Source organism: Rhipicephalus microplus, chromosome 3 (genome assembly GCF_043290135.1).
Source record: "Rhipicephalus microplus isolate Deutch F79 chromosome 3, USDA_Rmic, whole genome shotgun sequence".
Taxonomy (NCBI): domain Eukaryota; kingdom Metazoa; phylum Arthropoda; class Arachnida; order Ixodida; family Ixodidae; genus Rhipicephalus; species Rhipicephalus microplus.
In genome coordinates, this window is record NC_134702.1 from 165,098,195 (window position 1) to 165,116,117 (window position 17,923).

At 45.3% G+C, this 17,923-nt stretch overlaps 1 protein-coding gene across 1 annotated transcript in view; it reads left to right on the forward strand.

The window, feature by feature from the left end:
- LOC142804004 (uncharacterized) overlaps window positions 1-17,689 on the forward strand; it is a 35,595-nt gene extending 17,906 nt beyond the window's left edge. Inside the window, exon 2 of the mRNA XM_075890457.1 lies at window positions 10,961-17,689. Coding sequence (XP_075746572.1) covers window positions 10,961-12,100 — 1,140 coding nt within the window. The 3' untranslated portion in view covers window positions 12,101-17,689. The remainder of the gene's footprint in view (window positions 1-10,960) is intronic.
- Window positions 17,690-17,923: the final 234 nt, after the last annotated feature.

Genomic DNA, 17,923 nt, shown 5'->3' on the forward strand with positions numbered 1-17,923 from the left:
AACGTAAAACCTGGGACAATGACACCTTTTCAAAGCCTTCTCACAACGTCATACCTATTGTAGTTCCACAATGACCTATTTTTCAATACAGTTGCATTCATGGTGCCCTTAGTCATTACGTATCTTTCGTGCTCCTTTAGATAATCAGTCCCGTAATTTCTCCATGCGCTCAAGTATTTATATTTATCCAATATTTCTAGCGTGACTTCCTGTATTTTATGCACACGGTCTTTGTTACTATTAAAAATCATGATTGCCGATTTTTCCCTGCTGAACTTCAAATTTAACCTATCTCCCTCATTACCACAGATGTCAATAAATCCCTGCATGTCTTCTTTGTTTTCGGCTATCAATACTATATCATCTGCATGCATCAATGCTGGTAATGACTATTCAATGTGTTTCCTTTGTGTTCTACGCGACAAAGCGCCAAAGCGCCACCTCGCATCAAGAAGAGAGAGCTAAAATAAACAAACGTAACTGTTGTATTTTTTTACCTAATTAGTGTTGAAATCTGAAAAGAAAATTAAACGTTACTTACAATGAGCGTCCGGACAAGCATCTGCCTGTGAGCAGACGACAATTCTGGCGAGATCCGACTTGTCTGAGTAATTCACTGAGCCGCCATCTTGCTTGGACAGCAAAGTGGTCTGCATCGTATTTGTCTACGACGGGGTCATCTCGGAGCTGCCTTTTTTTTTTTTGCTACGTGAGAATTTCAATGGGACTTAAGATGGCCGTTGTCCATTTAGCTGTCTATTTAGCCATCTACGATGAGTGTTGGAACAAACAATGTATTACAAGATTCCGGGAGAAGGCAAGGGCACCAGTAGAAGGGAAAAGCAGGAATATAGATTGTCATATGAGATAAAGAAGTTTCAAGTTAACGTGAGCGCAGAAAGTACGAAAATAGGTTACATGGACAGACGCCGCAAAGGTTATTTTGATCCAGTAGGCTTCGTAAGGCTGGCTACAATGACAATTACAGGCAACATCTGTGCTGCAATTACGCACTTGCGCAACTTTTTGCAAGTGAAACGTGCCGTACGGTAACACTCGTTATGTTTGTGCGTTTTCAGACCACATCCAGTTACATGTGATTCGTTTGCATAACTATGTACTGGTTCTGAATGAGTTTTCATTTTTTTCAATCTTTTCTTAGGAACGTGCCTTTAGAACGTTAAGTTTCTATCAGAAGGCCCACGATAGAGTTTACTAGGCATAAATATTTATCAAGTATACGCCTACATAAGGGGTGCAGGCAGCAATTGTTTTCGGGAATGGTGGAGCAGCATCCCCTTGAAATGGTTGCTTTTCGCTGTGTAAGCCATAACGAGCGACATTTTGGTGATGAAGATTACTATTTCTTACTATAAACTTGGTCTAACGTCAGGCGAAACAGGCTTGTTTCTCTGTTCTGCACATGTTCAAGAGACGGGGCTTTCTGGCAATGTTTTCTGCACTATTGATAATTACACTTGTTGGTAGTAGGGATGAACAAATGACAGGTAATACAGACGGACACACTGATGGCCGGCGATATCATTACGAATTGTTCTTAGCTGCCACCTCTTACGTTATAGTCGGTACGTTGTCCCTGAATGTGGTGTCTTAAGATGGTGTAAATATGCATCCGCTGTTCTTTAGCATAAAATTGTTTGAAAGTCCACTCTGTGCGTGCCTTTTCTATGCACCTTGGCCTCCTCGCCCCTCCCCCTCCTGTTTTTTGAATCACGGAGAGTGCCGCAAACCTGAATTTCTTTCTTATTTTATGAACCAGGCGGCAATTATTCTTAGCATACGCGCGGCGTTCTTGGTGGAATCCTGGGGTAAAAATGAGCATTATCGTTGTTCCACGGAACCTATGAAGACATGAGTCACCAATTAGCAAATGCTTTATCTAATGTTAGATCAATGGAAGTGGTTGATCAAATTTCAATGGAAACCTTAATAGATATAGAACAGCTATATAGAAATGCCTCAACATATGCGTGTAGAGCACCGTGTGTCTTGGCACTTTGAGCTTTTTATCCTGTTTGTCATATATTTTGCGTAAGACTTGATTCAGTGAGGCTGAATGCAAGCTTTGAAAGATGAAATGTTGCGCTAACGCGAAGCATCCACATGCACATCTCTCGGTCAATGTGCGCGTATAACTTTATGAAATGAACTGCTTAGTTTATGCATCATTAAGAGCACTGGCTAAATAATTTCCTGGGACGCATCTTGCCCTATTAACACTTATTTTGAGAGTCAGACTAAAATATTTGCTTTGAGCGTGGTGCAGCATCATTTGCATATATGCTTGTGTTTCATTACTCGTGGAGCCTGTGCCCACGCGCCAACCTTTCACGATTTCTTTCGGTCAATCAACGTGCAACTCGCACTGCCTATGTAGTCGAAGTCAATTCTTATCTGGGACACGATTTAGAGCGTACTTAACGCGCTCCCGTTAGTACAGGTGCTCTTGCTCTTCGAGGGGTGACAGCGCATACATAATAAATGCATGACGATAGTAGCGGGCAACGCATCGCTGCATTGTGATGGTGATGTGCGCAACGTTTTGCTGCTTTCCTCCGTGTCTAGCTGTGAGCGCAGTTTTGAGAATGGGACGACGGCAATAGAGGACGAGTAGTGGACATTTCGTCCTGCCGTCGCGCAAGTAAATGGGGCTAATCTGCATTGACACGAGGGAACAAAGAAAATAAACCTAATAGAGGCGATCTGATCAAGCCAGCGGTGCCTGACGTCTGCTGCCGGTCCGTTTTCGTTTCCTGACTCGCCAGTTACTTTACCCAGTGTTTTTGTCGTTTTGTAAGCGGCACGCTACCTGCATAGCTGTCTTCCTTCTTATATCGTCACTTACCTGTAGCGGTGGAGAGTTTGCACGCAAAAGGAGCTTATGAGTACCTTTGTTTGCCCCTACTTCGTGTGGCTTGAGTGCCGCGTGTCTGTCACTTGCTGCCTGGGACGTGAAAAGCGTGGCTCATTGCTGTTTCGTTACGAGGAAGTTGACACAAAAGATAACCGCGATATTTTGAATTCATCGCAGCGCAGGGGGGGGGGGGGGGTAGCCAGTACAGGTTTTCGAGTATTAAAAGAGAATTTCGATATACCATGGCGTTCTGTATAGATTTATTATAAAGATGGTGCAATTTCATCAAAGCGTAAACAAAAACAAAATACCTTCAAAAGGAATTCGGCGTTCATGACACATTTGTTCTATGTCAGTTTAGTGATGTTTAAGTATTTTACTGAACTCGGCAGAGCAAGATAATGCCTTGAGTTATCAATAGTGGCTTTAATGGATTATGGAGTATTCACAACTTAACATATTATTCCTGCGTGTGTATCATCCTGTATGGTATCTATAGTATGATGCCTGCGGCATACATATTCTCAAGCAAGATACCTGGCTGCCAATAACTTCCTGTGAACGCTTCGATTTCACGTAAGGCACTGAATGGATACCATATATGTATTTATGATACCTGTAAAGTGGACACACAAGACTGAGAAACAGAGAAAAACAGAACACAGGCGCTCAAACAGCGCCCAGAGCATTCTTGTTGTGTGCTTCCCTGTGTCTCCCTCTTTAGTGCGCTCTCTCCAGTAGTGATGAATCTGCACCGACTTGCCAGTCAGCTGTTTTGTCTTCTGCCTCAGAGCCACAGTGGGCTGTTCTCGTAAGGGCTAAGATGCCAGGTACTACTGCGTCACAACGCACAGAATTCAGCGCACGTAATGGGGACGCAAGCATAAACACATACTAGCAAACAGGGACGCAATTTTTTTCTTGAGCAATGGCCTAACAAAGGCTGCAGGCCACAAAGGAGCACATCCCCTTCGGCCAAGGACGTCTGTCCCTTCAAGGTGTAAACTAAGGTGCATGCCGAGGGCTTGTCTGTAGCACACAACGCATTGCGACCTAGACAAAACAATAGCATTTGTAATTGGCACCATTTACTCATAATGAGTGAAACAACTGACAGCACGGTATGCAGATAGGCACATATGATGTTCCCCTTTTGTGTGTGTGTGTGTGTTTGCAGTTCTATGCTCCAAGGTTGCTCGTGCGGTATTAGATTGCTTTCTTCGAAGATAAAATGGCACATTTGAGAAGAATTGCGACCTTTACGATCACGTGACTATGCCTGCTTCATTCTTGCCTCGCATGACACTACAGTAAGGAAAGCCTGCGGCTTAGAAGGCTTGGTTCCGCTAACCAGACGTATCTCGCAACTAACAGAGTTTAAGTGAACGAAGTCTCTGGTTCGTTGTTGCAGCTTTATAATTAGAGTGATAGCGAAACGAGATAGTACATTGCTTGGGCTCTGAAAGCGACATAAATAGGCAAATAACAATTAGGCTATTGCTGCACGAAACGCTAAACGTGTTCGACACTGTTGTTTTCATTTCTCCTTTCGTCTTTCTGTCACGCACCGTATACTGATCGGCCGATAACTGCACCATTATGACTCTAAATACGAACACCACGGTGCCGTAAACGAGCGCACTCAATTCACCGGTTATGTCGCCTTGTGCCGCGAGGAGGCATTTCCAGAAACAGGACAACTCTGTACGCCCGCTGAGTTCCGTCGAATACAGATGCGATTCGTGATTAAGTCGCTGCAGCCGATTTGAAAACAGGAAATGGAACGTCAGCAGTAGTTTGTTCTCGACGTCAGCTATTAAAAAAAACAAAGACGATAATTTTCGCCGCTCCGATTCTACGACTGGAGTGAGTGCTGTGCGATAGCTAATTTTTTACCTTTGTTTTTTTGAAGATTGGTAGTTTGTTTACGCAAATTCCTAACAGCCTTGGGTGCAGCCCATTCTCCTTGGAGATCTAGTTTCACTGACAGCGTAGATATTAACCAACGAGCCATTAAAACCACAAAGCCAAACACATGTTGGTCGCACAGCACAATCATCACGCATACTCTAATGCATTCTAGATTTAGAGATAAAAATGAGATAGAGATGAAGGGAAAAGACAGGGAGCTTTGCCAAGCTAGGTTAGCTACCCTGCGTGTAGAGTGGGGCAAAAAAGGATTGATAGGTAAGGTAAAGAAGAAACAAGTTTGTAAAAAAGAAAAAAAAAGAAAATTAGTTATTGATAACCAGGGAAGTGCCCGTTACGTTAGCAGCTCATATATCGGATAACGTTAGTTTGTGCGTTCTATGTATCCTCAAACAATGAATAATGATGCAGCCAAATATCAATGGAAGTAGTTTTTACTGAATTGTAGCTTTAACGAGCAGATAAATAAAGCAGAACGTACAACCTGAAAGCATCAAATGTAGCAGAATATGTACACCTTTGCTATGAGTGAGTGAGAGTAAAAAGGATCAAGGGCCTGTTTCTTTGTTAGGCATGACCAAATAAAGGAGCAGAAAAGAAAGTTGGTTCATGATGAAACAAGCGCTAAAAAGGAAAGTTGTGGAAGCGATGATAGATGGTGTACCGTATAATGAGTGGGCGAAACAACTTTAAACGGTGCACAATCGATGCAAGTATACACGGCGTCACCTAGCGTGGTCCGCTCTGCGACGGTCACATTCAACCACACCTTTCTCGAGCAGGCCCTCCTCTGGACGCCCATAATTTTAGAGGTCAGATCCTTGGCGATTTCCTTTTTGTGGAAACGGGAACTGGCACAGAAGGTGCCCCTTAAGACATGCTCGTAGTCCGCATAACCACCACCCTTAGGGAAGTCCGAGCTTGGGAAGGCTGTTCGTAGTATATTGTGTGCAATGCTGCTGGGCTCAGGTAGCTGCTTGTCAGGACCAGTCTGAGAGTAACCGCTTGAGCCCTGCACAGCGGGGAGAGTGGCAGGAGCAGCACTCTTCTAAAACAATAATCATAGCGCGTAGTAGTGGATATAAGCTAGTCAGCGCTCTAAAGAAAGTTCACGTGCTCCGTGACGCCAGCTGGCACAAGAAAAGTTTAACATTAGTCATCGTGAATAAGAGTAGCACTAAATAACACTCGCAGGTCTGCGTGAAATGAAATAATCAACAAAAATTGAAGTAGAGAGCACCCTTTGTCTTAGCTCAACTGTTAGGGCACGGGACGCACAATTTGAAGGCTGTGAGTTTGGGTCCCTGCCTGCGCAAAGTTGTCCTTTCATCGGCAGTTATATCACCATATTGACAACATTATTAACAAAACAAATATAAACTACTACAAGTAACGTTCACTTTACCTTCTTCAACTCCGTTTTCTGATCATTTCATTAAATGGGCAGATTGTACTTTTACCCTTTAATGAAACTGTTCGGATTAGACGAATAGTTGCTGGAAGAATTAGTGTGCCATAAACAGACAAGCGCAAGGAGATGCTTTCGTAAGTCTCTCTTACAGTATTTATTCAACTGGCTGACTTGATTAACATGTGGGGTTTAACACCCTAAAACCACCAATTGAGTATTAGGAATGCCATAGTAGAGAACTCCGAAAAATTCAACCACCCGGAGTTCTTTACCCTGCACCCACTTCTGTGCACACGGGCCTACAGCATTTTTGCCTCCATCGAAAAAGCAGCCGCCGCCGCCGCCGGCATTTGATCCCGCGACCTTCGGGTGAGAAGCCGAGTAGCTTAGCCACTAGACCTCCGGGACGTTGCTATTCTACGGGTTATATGTACATTTTTATTTAGAAATGTGAAACCAGTATCTTAATAACTATTGGTTGCGGCAGATGTAACACCAAAGTCTCATTCTAGAACATTACTTATTCTGTCCTGTTGCATACCGATTAAACTTTTCCAAAATAAAAGACACGTTTTGAGCTTTTTTAACAGTTAAATAATGAGCGCCATGACAGCTTTCTTCAAACTACTACAGCCCTGTGTGTCACAATCTGTGGAAGGCAAACACGCATTTAAATAAGTGAGTAAACAATCATAGTCTAACAAGCTTTTCACTCTGTGCAGCACGCAGGGGCAGACATCGAACAGACACAATATGATAAACGCCACTAATAATATATTCTAGTTGCTGTAAGGAAACGCTTGAGCAATAGCTGATCTCTTTCACTAGATGTGGAGGAGACTTCTGCAAGGCATCTAGCGACAACGCGTATTTGAAATGATGCCCTAACATCGAAGGTTGAACTATTGCAAAATAGAGTACTTGTCGATGGAATACTCGGCCTGTCCAGAACTATGTGTTCGCTGACCATCACGAACGCAAGAGTGCGCATATACTCCGCTGCATGGCTTGTATGTGTGCTCTTTGTAGTGGTCAAGCTAACAGGACTTTTATGTTATTATCTTAAGGCATCAGCGCTCCTATTGCACAGTTTATTTTAAGTTCAAAACCCTGATACGACGAGAGGTGGTGAAAGTAAATGTGACAATTTTGACATTTTAAGATGTCCCCAATAATCAAATTTACCCGTCCTTCATCATCAATTGGTTGCAGTAGGGAGACGCTTAAAATTGATTATTAAACGTGCATGCCCAAGAGAAGAATCACCGGAAATTATATGTCATGTCAGGCCAGCACTTCATGTTTTACATCGATTGTTGCAGCTCGTAGGGTATGTCACTGCGAAAACTGATCTAGAAAAGTAGTCCTCTGCTCAAAGCCTGTTATTGATGTGATAAAGGGCTGTTATGGATGAATCGAAGAGCACAATTGTCATTGAATTAAAAAGGGAGTATTGTAGCCCATATTGATCTTTCACAAATAATTCCGTATGCTTGAAAATTTGGTGGAGTGCGGTGCTTTCGTGTCGCCACTAAATAATGAGTATGATTCACGTCGCAGCTATAGGGGTGGTGTCATCAAACTTTAAGGCCTCTCGTGGGTTTCCTCTATAAGCCAGGAAGCTTCATACGAATGGTCGGACACAGCTAACATTTGGAATATATTCTAATTCTCCACCAAGAATGTACCTAAATGCTCACTTTGCTAACCTAAGCCCTTCGCAAACGCCTCTGGAACAGTTTTAGCTCTGTAGAAAGGTCAACGAAAGTTGCAAAGACATCACACCAGATCTGTAGCGAGCGTAAGCGTGCACAGTTTATTTATTTATTTATTCATAATACCCCTAAAGGCCCTCGTGAGAGGGTATTACATAGGGGGTATTACATCATTTCAGGAGGAACAAAGGTTTGTCGTAGCGTAGCCCCTCCGTATTATAATATTCGCTGCCTGCGCGCCCCCTCCGTAAAACGCAGCGCCCTCTCGCTATTATGTCAATGTGTCGGTCTGCGTTTGCGCTGCCTCCCTCGTAGGTGCCTATGCGAGTGGCCACCTCCTTAGCCCCTTCCCATGCGCACGCCTATTTTAGTGAGATGAATGACCTAAGAGACCTTCGCCACGTACCTACCGGCAAAACCACAGCCAAGCTAGACACTTTTAGTTGGACGTACAGAGAAGTTGCCTAGCTGTTAAAATTACGTTGCGTACGCTGCAAGCGGAGCGTGTGACAACAAATTATTTCAACGTACCTTGATGTGTTTCACTCAATCAGATAAGTTGTATGCGAGATTCAAGAATTTGAAATTATCAGCGCCACCGACGTTAGCAGTGGGCTAAATTCTAGTACCATGGCCCCAGTAAAAACGTCGCCTCTCTGATCTGCACGAAAAACATCCTGACTTCGAGCGTAAGAGCCACCAGTGTACACGTCAGGACGTGGTGGTCGCTTTGTAGATTTTTCAAATCGTTCCTTGGTGCGCACGTTCACTGAATGTGCACGTTAACCTTTGGTGTTTTCAACTCGGCTGCACAATGCAAGAACGGCATCTGATGGGCATGGCCGCACTGGATCCACGCCAGGGTTTTTTCTAGCGCTGCTGCGGACACCCTACAGCAAGTGGTCGCGTTACAAGTATTCATGACGTTACCATTTACCACTGGCGCATTCAAGGAGTGAAAACTCATAGAACTTCCAAGGCGTGTTATGTTGCTACACGAATAAAGATGCGTACCAAGATGCCGTGTTATTTGCGGGTTCATTCACCGAGAGGCCTGTCAGAAAAAGACGCCTTCCGACACGTAACCTATCGAAGGCGATTCTTGATGATTTTGATGAGACGTGAGGCAATTTATTCTGAATCATCAGATACCAGAACGCGCCACTTGAATTTACCGTGTCTGGCATGAAAACATCACCTTTTATTGTGAAGTCCACATTTCTTGCATCAGGTCCACCGTTTCTGTCTTCGTCAAACGCTATTGCGGCCGCCATATACTCTCGTTCTGATTTCTTCTAGGTCTCGCACAAATGTATTGTAGTAAGCGTTGTGTTACGTACGCAGCATCTTGTTTGGGGCCTGCGCACGCATCTCTAAAAATCAATACGTTACGTACTGCACACACGCAGTTATCTCCCTTGGCAGTGCTGCCTACGTGGACTCGTTATGTACGCCCAACCTAAAGTGTCACCTAGAGGGGAGTGGCACGCGCACGCACTTGCCGCTCCCCACGATGGAGCGCTGCAACGTTTTTTTAGCATGGTCAGAAAACGCTGCTGATCGATAGTAGAGGCCCCCGATAACAGGCGAGCCATATATTATAGCGCAGCGCGTGGCCTGGAGTTCCCAATAAATTTACAAATTCAGCTAAAAGAAGCTTTTTGTTCTCTCGACAAACAACAGAAGATGCTGAAAAATTACTAGTTAAGAGCCAATTTATCAGCCGTTTGCTGATTTGAACATGGCGCAATCGGTCGTTACAAATATTGATGTGGGAAGCCACGACTTGTTCACGTGTGCGCGCGCAAACACACTGAAAAAAAAAACGTACATTCGAAGAAAGACAAATTGTTCAAGGTAACGATGCTCGCGTGACGTTTTTTTTTTTTTTGCCCCTGCCATTCCTCTTAGCTAAGCTTTGAGCGCTTTCATCGGGACGAGAGAATTGAGAATGCAATCGCAGCATGCGACAAATGTTTGTAACTTCACTCGCACTGAACGGATTCTTAAAGGTTTTGCGGTATTGAATCTGTGAGGCTATTGGCTCTTCCAGTGAATTCATTCTATGGCTGCTTGAACGAGTGTTTCAGGGCCCTTTTAAACGCGGCTGTGGCAAAGCAATGCGGCTGCTACGTGTATTTGCGCGGAACGTGTGTGCGAGAAAGCCAGCAAGAGAGACAAACAAAACGGCGTGCGTCACAGCTTCGAGTGGCCACGTGACTAAGCCACCTACTGCACGTCACAGCCCAATCGGTGCCCAGAAACCAAAACATGAAATCTTCCACATAAAAACAGCTATATTATCTGTTAAACTAAAATAAATATTCTTGATGCGTGTGTCATGCTTCTTGGAACTATAAGAAATGCTCGCGGAAAATAACGCTCAAACAACAAATATGGTGACACTGCCTGTTTATGGTAGAATTGTGAATTGCAGTAAACTACAATGCAATGAAGTTCGGCCACCAAGAACACGCTCTTCTCAGGGTACTAGGAACAAATTCTCAGGCAGGCTTGACAAACGATCAAAAACTCTTCCCGCAAATACGTTATGACTGTTTACTTGACGAGAAAATATCTTACACAACAGAAACAAACTGTGTCTCTACGGAAACTGCGCAAGCACAACGTAACCTTATAGCACCAGTGCCTTCGATCGCTTAGCATGAAACGCGATAAGGCCCCACCATGGTAGTCTAGTGCCAAAGGCTGCTGCTGATCGCAGTTCGCGGGATTGAATTCCGGCTGTGGAGGCTGCATTTTCGATGGAGACAAAAATGATGTAGGCCTATGGGCTCAGACTTGGGAGCACGTTAGAGACCCTTGTGGGTCGCAATTTTTGGGGTGCTCTACTACGGCGTCTATCATAATCATATGGTGTTTTTGGGACGTTAAACCCCACATATCAATCTATCAAGCGATAAGGGTCATGAACGTAAAAGACAATATATGCCGCATATTTGGTGACGTGGTACCGAATATCTTTCTCCGTTGTATGTTGTTGACACGTAGTTTTTTTTTTATCTGCAGGCGCTGCTCTCCGCGGTGCCGCCGCCAATTGGCCTGGCGCCTACGGGCTCCAAGCCACCTGGCGTGCTCTGGTACGGCTACAGTGTTCGGACTGGTGCTGCTGACATACGAGTGGACGACGTGGCCCAAGTGGCGCCTCCGAACAGCAGGACCACGCGCTACACTAGTGCCATCGCTCATGGTGGTGCCCTTTCTCGAGTGGACGTCGCACTGGGAACTCCTCACGGTAGCGTTGTATACTACAACGACAATCCTCCCGCTGATGTGGCGGCGAGATTATTCAGCCCGAACTATCCCGGTGGTGTACCACCGCTTGTGCCGTTTCCACAAGGCTACGTGCAGTCGTTCGGCCCGGACGGTCCACCGGTGCCGACGCAGCGTTTCATCGGCCAAGTAGACCACTCTGAGCGGCCACTCCCAATCTCTAGTCTCGGACCCCGGATTGGTGCTCGTGCCCTGCCCTCAGTCCCACTCGTTGCACAGGGTGCAGAGGATAGACCGCCGCATCAGCCACCGTTCTCAGCCATTGTGAGATCGCGACCCGTGCTGTCCCAACCGTTGGGACCAGTTGTTCAGTCGCGCTCCCCGCTGCATTCACCACACCGGAATCAGCCTCAGTTCACCAGAAATAAAGCTGCTGTCATCACGTTAGTCGTTACACCTGGCTCCTCGCCTGCACTTGGGACAACTCAGGGAGTGGAAGCGGCTGAGGTGATCAACGCACGCCCGACACAACCTCAGTTGCGTGCGCCTTTCCCGACTGCTGAGCAGGAAATCCCAAGTTTTGTCTCATCAGACGAACGTGAGATAAAATCCAGTGGCAAATTACCGGAAAGCAACGTCCAGGATTCTAGAGTAAACTACGAAGAAGAACAAAACGTTAAGCATCTCAGTGGAAATCACGACCAATTGTCATCCACCGTTGCGTCCGTTGGCTTACAGACATCTCAGAGTCAAGACACGTCTTCCGTGGTAAAGAATCAAATCAAGACCCCCGTCGTTCTGAACAACGGCAGGGGTCAGTATGATTTTCGTGGCTACGAACAGTTCGAAGGTCAACCCGGCGCCGAGGAGACCCCAGAGGCGCCGGAAGATTCGCGTACGAGTAAAAAATACCGACACAACTTCCGGGTATCCTAGCGGCGAGTCTGCGGACGAACAAACGCAGCCGCAAAGAAGTGGGGCGCGTCGTGGATCGCGACGACCGTCGCTTACAAAGAGAATCACTTTGTCAAGAACGCGCCGGCCTGCCCGAGGCGGAGTGCCTACTGACAAGGGCTACGAAGTTGACAGGGACCAGCATTCTCGAGAACCAGCTACGACGAGTGCGCCATCTGACGTGCAGCCGCCGGGGCAATCAGTAAATTCGAAGGCGTACACAGGTCCAGCATTTAAGGAACTCAACGGAACAGTCGTGTCGAGTGAACAAAATGAAGCGAGTAAAAAGCAGGTTCGTTTGCCGCCCATTGATTCATTCGATGAGGAGTACGACCACGATTACGAGCATGCAGCTGGTCAGCGAGCATCAAATATATCGCTTACGCAGCACACGAATGATAGGTCACTACTTGGCTCCTTCATTCCGAAAATTGAAGCTAAATCGCCCTTTTCCAGTAGGCCAAATTACCAAAAGCCCAGTGAAAAGGACTTAATCACTGCGGCTCCCAATAGCTCTAAAGAGAAAAACGATTGGAGCAAGAAGGCTGACAATAGCTCTGAAATAAAGATCGGCAATTCGGGAACCGATGGAATCGTAAAACATGAGGTGGACATTGAAGCTGAAGCGGATAAGCAGAAATCTAGGGTTCTCAGCATTGCATTAGGTGAGCCAGCAACTGTTGTAGGTGTCAATCACGAACAAAAAATTCAAAAGACCTCCTTGATTTCTGAGAAAAACGGAACGGTCACGTCATCAGGTCCCGATAAACCAGCGCGAGTATTGAACATATACTTGAATTCTGTAGTGAAGCCAAGCGTACAGCTGCGCGACACGAACGATGCTCCGACCACAACAGTAGTGCCAGATAATGTGCGAGATGATAATTTGTTAAATAAAGAAAGTCTTCTCGGTCCATCTGATTTGGTTTTGCGGCCGCAGTTTAATTCTTCTGTTGAAAAAGCTAAAAGTTTGCTTGCCACATTTACGAGGAGCCAGAAAGAACAAAACAAAGTTAATCAAACATCCCGAAACCTAGTTTACTCTGGCTCAACGCAAAGCACTAAAACACCTGCGGTGAGAAGTGTGAAAAAGGATCAGTCAGAAAACGAACAAGGTGAAGCTACTCAAAAGGAAACGGTTTTGTTGCCATCTATGACTCGAGTGCCATCTAAGACACTGCGATTGATTACGGTCAAAAAGACGCCCATCATAAAGACAGAAACCATCTCTTCATCAGTGGCAGCGTCTCCAGTATTGGCGTCTGCTTGTTGCTCATCTCTAAAGGCAAGTTTTTCTGTGACGGACTTCACAACGCACAATCTTGAAGCGCTTTCACCAACGCAATCACCAAGACAAGAAGTGCCTCCGGTCGAGTTGACCGCGCTCACTATGAAGGCACCTCCAACATCGCAAAGTTTCAATATATTATCCTCTTTTAGTAGTGCTCCTAGCCAAGATTCTACTTGGTCGGTCACCGATGGCATTGACAAATCAAAGTCGGGACCTGAAGCAACGTCTCTTTACACCTCATTTAAACCAACTCTAACACTAAAGCCAGGGCAAACGTTTACGACCCACAATTTCGACAATGACGAGTTTCCGACTTGCCGAAATACCTGCTTTTGGAGTCTCGTGCAGCGCAGCAAATTGATGTCTTCCATCGTAAACATCGTCACGACGTCACCAAGAGGCACAGATGTCAGCTCAACTCCTGTCGTGCGCGTACCGAGTAGCACGATTATCACCGGTGACTTGCTGAGTCCTACGCTCGCAAATCAAGCTAGTGCACGTGCACCCAAAGGCAAACGAGAGAAATCTGGAAGCGAAGGTCGTCGATCGGCTGGTAGCCGGACTCAGAATGGCTCTTCTTCTGTCTCCTCCAACTCTGCAAACAAAACCGCAACATTGCAGCAATCTTTGGAAAGTCTAGGGAAATCTGACCAATCATCTGATCTAGGTACCGAGGAGTCCAAGAACATCTCCAGCACTGCTTCACTACCACGCTCGCGTACGAGACCTCGCGACGGCAAGAAGCGCCATTCGAAGGAATCCACCAATCTCAGCAGTGAGCGTCTATCATCGGATGTAAGGCAAATTCTAGGCACTGACTTCTCGCTTTTTGGTCTACCGACTCCTTCACTTTCACCTTCGTTGAGCTCTGTGAGTGTTATGAAAGGCACTCCTTCACGCGAACCAATAGATACTGACGTGGTTTCACCAACACCATCCCTTTCTGCTTTCGTATCTGCGCCCGAGTTGTTAACGTCTAGGTCCGGAAAAAAACCTAATGTTACGCGTAGAGGAAGCCTCCTCGTGTTGTCGAAGTCAAAACGCACTTCTACGGTAAGCAGCGCAACGAATTGGACAAGGGCTGGCAATAAACAAAGCACTCTGCAGAAAAATTCCCCGACAACCGCAGTCTTGCCGTCGCTCTCACTCTCTCGAATTGAGACTTCTCGTGCCACCAAAAGCCGCCGAATTATTCAAAACGGATACACCTCAGAATGGAGGACCGTCAAGAGGGTTCCCTCAAAAAAGAACAACTCTAATAACGGCACGAGTACTTCGACCACCAAAACTTCCGTTACGTCGGTGTACGCTACGCAGCTTTACGAACTCAAAGAAACACCACGTTTACCAGATAATACGGCTCTGTCTGACTTAAGCGAAAGACAAAGGGCGTCGATGGAGACAAAAAGCATTGCCAACGCAACATCAAGCAGTAAGACCTCACGCACGTCATCCACAAAAACTTCGTCACGTTTAGGTAGAACAAATACATCCTCGAAGTCTTCCTCTTCTTCTCATTCAACAACGCTCAGTACAAGGTACGTGACATCTACTGTGCAACTATCAAAACCTAACCGTGCCGTGCTGTCAACGAGCACTGTTAGCGTCTCTACATCTGCCACCTATCTGTCACCATCCCCGAGGCCTTCGCTAGGTGCCGACAGAGTTCCTAAAGACAAAGTCGCCGCCACTCCCACAAGAGCACTTCCTACACAGGAATACAACGATAAGTCGCGCAAGCTTCAGCCTCTTTCTGTCACTGATTCTTTCATGACCCCCAGGTCACCATCACCGTCGCACACGCAGCTCATCTCTCCCGGCCACCCCTCTGACGTTCGGTTGCGGCTGGCACCGACTACAACGACGACACTGCCAAGATCCGTCTCGGCGACAAGACAGGCAACATTAGAAAAATCATTTTCCGGCAACATTGATCACGCATATGCCGAAGATGAAGACGCTTACCTCCTCGATGGCGATCATACACCGCTACGCCCGCGTAATGAGAGCTCCTCACATAGTGACGTCATTGGAAATCATTTACTCGAGCAAGCCGAGGACTCTGCAACGACCACCCGAAAAAAACCCACGAAAAGCCTTCACGATGAAGACCCGGGCTCACGTGATCAACACGTGTCCCTGCCGGCGGCGGCCATTCCCATGGGTGCGACAGGAAACTCTAGCTACAATTCCGACGTGTCTGACGACGAGCTTTCTGTGGAAGGACCCACAGCGCCTGACCCAACCAACGAGGCAACTGGACGCGAATTCTCGCGTCCCATGCCTCTGTGGCCTTTCCTGGCACCGCTGTTGCTTTTGCTCTTCCTGCCACCTGCTGTGTGGTGCTTATTACGGCCTGAGAAACTACCGCCGCCACCAATGCCACCACCACCACCACCCCCAATGCCACCTACATTCCACAGCTGGGGACATCCATCATATTAATATTATAGTCTTCCTCTGTCCTTGTCTATATTTTTGCGCTGTTTTTACTTTCCAAGTCCCAACCATCATAATAAATAACATGTGAAGAAAGGAGTGTAAATGATCCAAGAGTAGCCTGTTTTTATTCTTTGAATACTAGGTTATATCAATTGCTCACTTAACCATGAGTTGATGCGTGTCCATTGCGCGGAAATGTCCATGAACTCTCATCATGCGCAACGTATGCACTGTTTGTGCTTTCAACGAGGAAGTACAGGAGAAACAATGAATGGCACAAGTATTGCTAAAGCAGTGAACCTTAGTGAAGAGAGTGAGTAAAATATTGATTCTTTTCCATGGGTATGGCTTACTTTAGAAACAGTATTCGAGCAACGGATTCCTCAAGAGTAAACACCACGAGAATGGGACTTCAAACAAAAAAGTGCTGGCGATTACATGTCCTCTTGTGTAGAGGTTATCTCATGAAGCATCTTTCGTTCAGGTTATGGTGGTTACCTAAACTCGTGATGTCCTTCTGTACCCTTGCCTAGCTTGCTCTTTTTCTGCTCAACAGTCAGTGTTGAATGATTGGTTGTCCTCTTTCCTTCGTGCCAACAGAATAAATATCTTGGTACAATACAAGTGCTGAAAAGAATTTAATGTTATGTCAAAATATCTTATCTAAGAGTGTACAGTTCATTTCGACATTCCTATTTGTTCAGATGCCCAAATGTCTGTTGCAAGCTGTTCAAACGTTTGTGTATTTACCTAGATGCCTTGTTTATAGCACAGTGGCTATTGTCGCGAAAATTTAGTACTCAGCTTTCCGACAAGGAAGAAAACTTCGTTTATGTTTTTTTGTTTTTGATGAATCTTGCATCGTTGACTATCTATTACGAGTTTGTGCTCAGAAGCTTGATATGATATTTTAAATCATGATGTCTAAAACATCTGACATTACCAAAAGTAAGCAAAAACATTACATAGACCCTTGCAAAAAACATCTGCTTTGAAGTTAAGAACCATGGCAAGAAGCTTCAAAAACTTTGCATAATATTTCTTTTTGTAGATGTCGGCACGTTCTTTCGAAGAAAATCTGTAAAAGTGGGAATTTTTCTGTAGCTTCAGTAGTCATAACCGTGCAAGAAACTGAATAACATTCTATCAGTACATAATGTTCTCATTATCACGATCATATTTACTGCATCTGTTACCATCGCTGCATTGTTTCTGTAAGCTTGTTTTTTTTTCTGACAGCTTAAACGATTAATAACAGTTCTAACAACGTGTAGCCTGCTCGTTGTACAGCCATACTCTATGCCAATTTGCCTTCTCTGGTCATGTATTATGTGTTTATTTTACTTCACATTTCGTAAGCCATCACTTTGCGATTTACAAATAAGACATGCGCCATTTTTCGCGCACGTGAGTTCGTGTGTTATAAATGGTTGGTGCATACGCTCTTTCTTGTGTAGACTGCTCACGGACTATTGTAAGCGTTGCCTTCTCTTACTGAATACAAGCTACACGTGTTCTCAGTACTGCATCTTTTATGCCTCTCGAGCGGGAAGTTTGTCACACTTGACACTTTGTACTACTTACGTTATTGTTCGGTTCTACGCATGTACTTCTGCTTTTTGAGTAACCCAAATTCTTCACATTTCAGGTATTCATTGCAAGTGTCTTCATTTTGACGATATTAACGGTTGAGAGGTTTCATTGACATTGATGCATCACCTTTTACCTGCAGGGCTCTTTGTAAGAGCGTTGTTCGAATGATTTTTGTGTGTTGTACATACAGACAACGTAGGCGTTTGTGTTGCGCATATATTGTGTAATAAATCCGGTGAAACAAATGTTGTGACGCTGTCTCTTTGGAGGTGATTATTCGACGAGTTCTCATTCTAGCAGAGCTTCCTGGGAGAAGAGATCAGCGTTCCTATTGTGGATCATTTGTAAACTATACAATCTATGAAAGAAAGAATAATATATGTCTGACTCTTTTATGGGGGTCCTAACTTGTCAAATATATCACTCTATTTAAAGATGTGTAGTACACCTCTTGTGGCTCAATCTATTCAGAGAAAAAA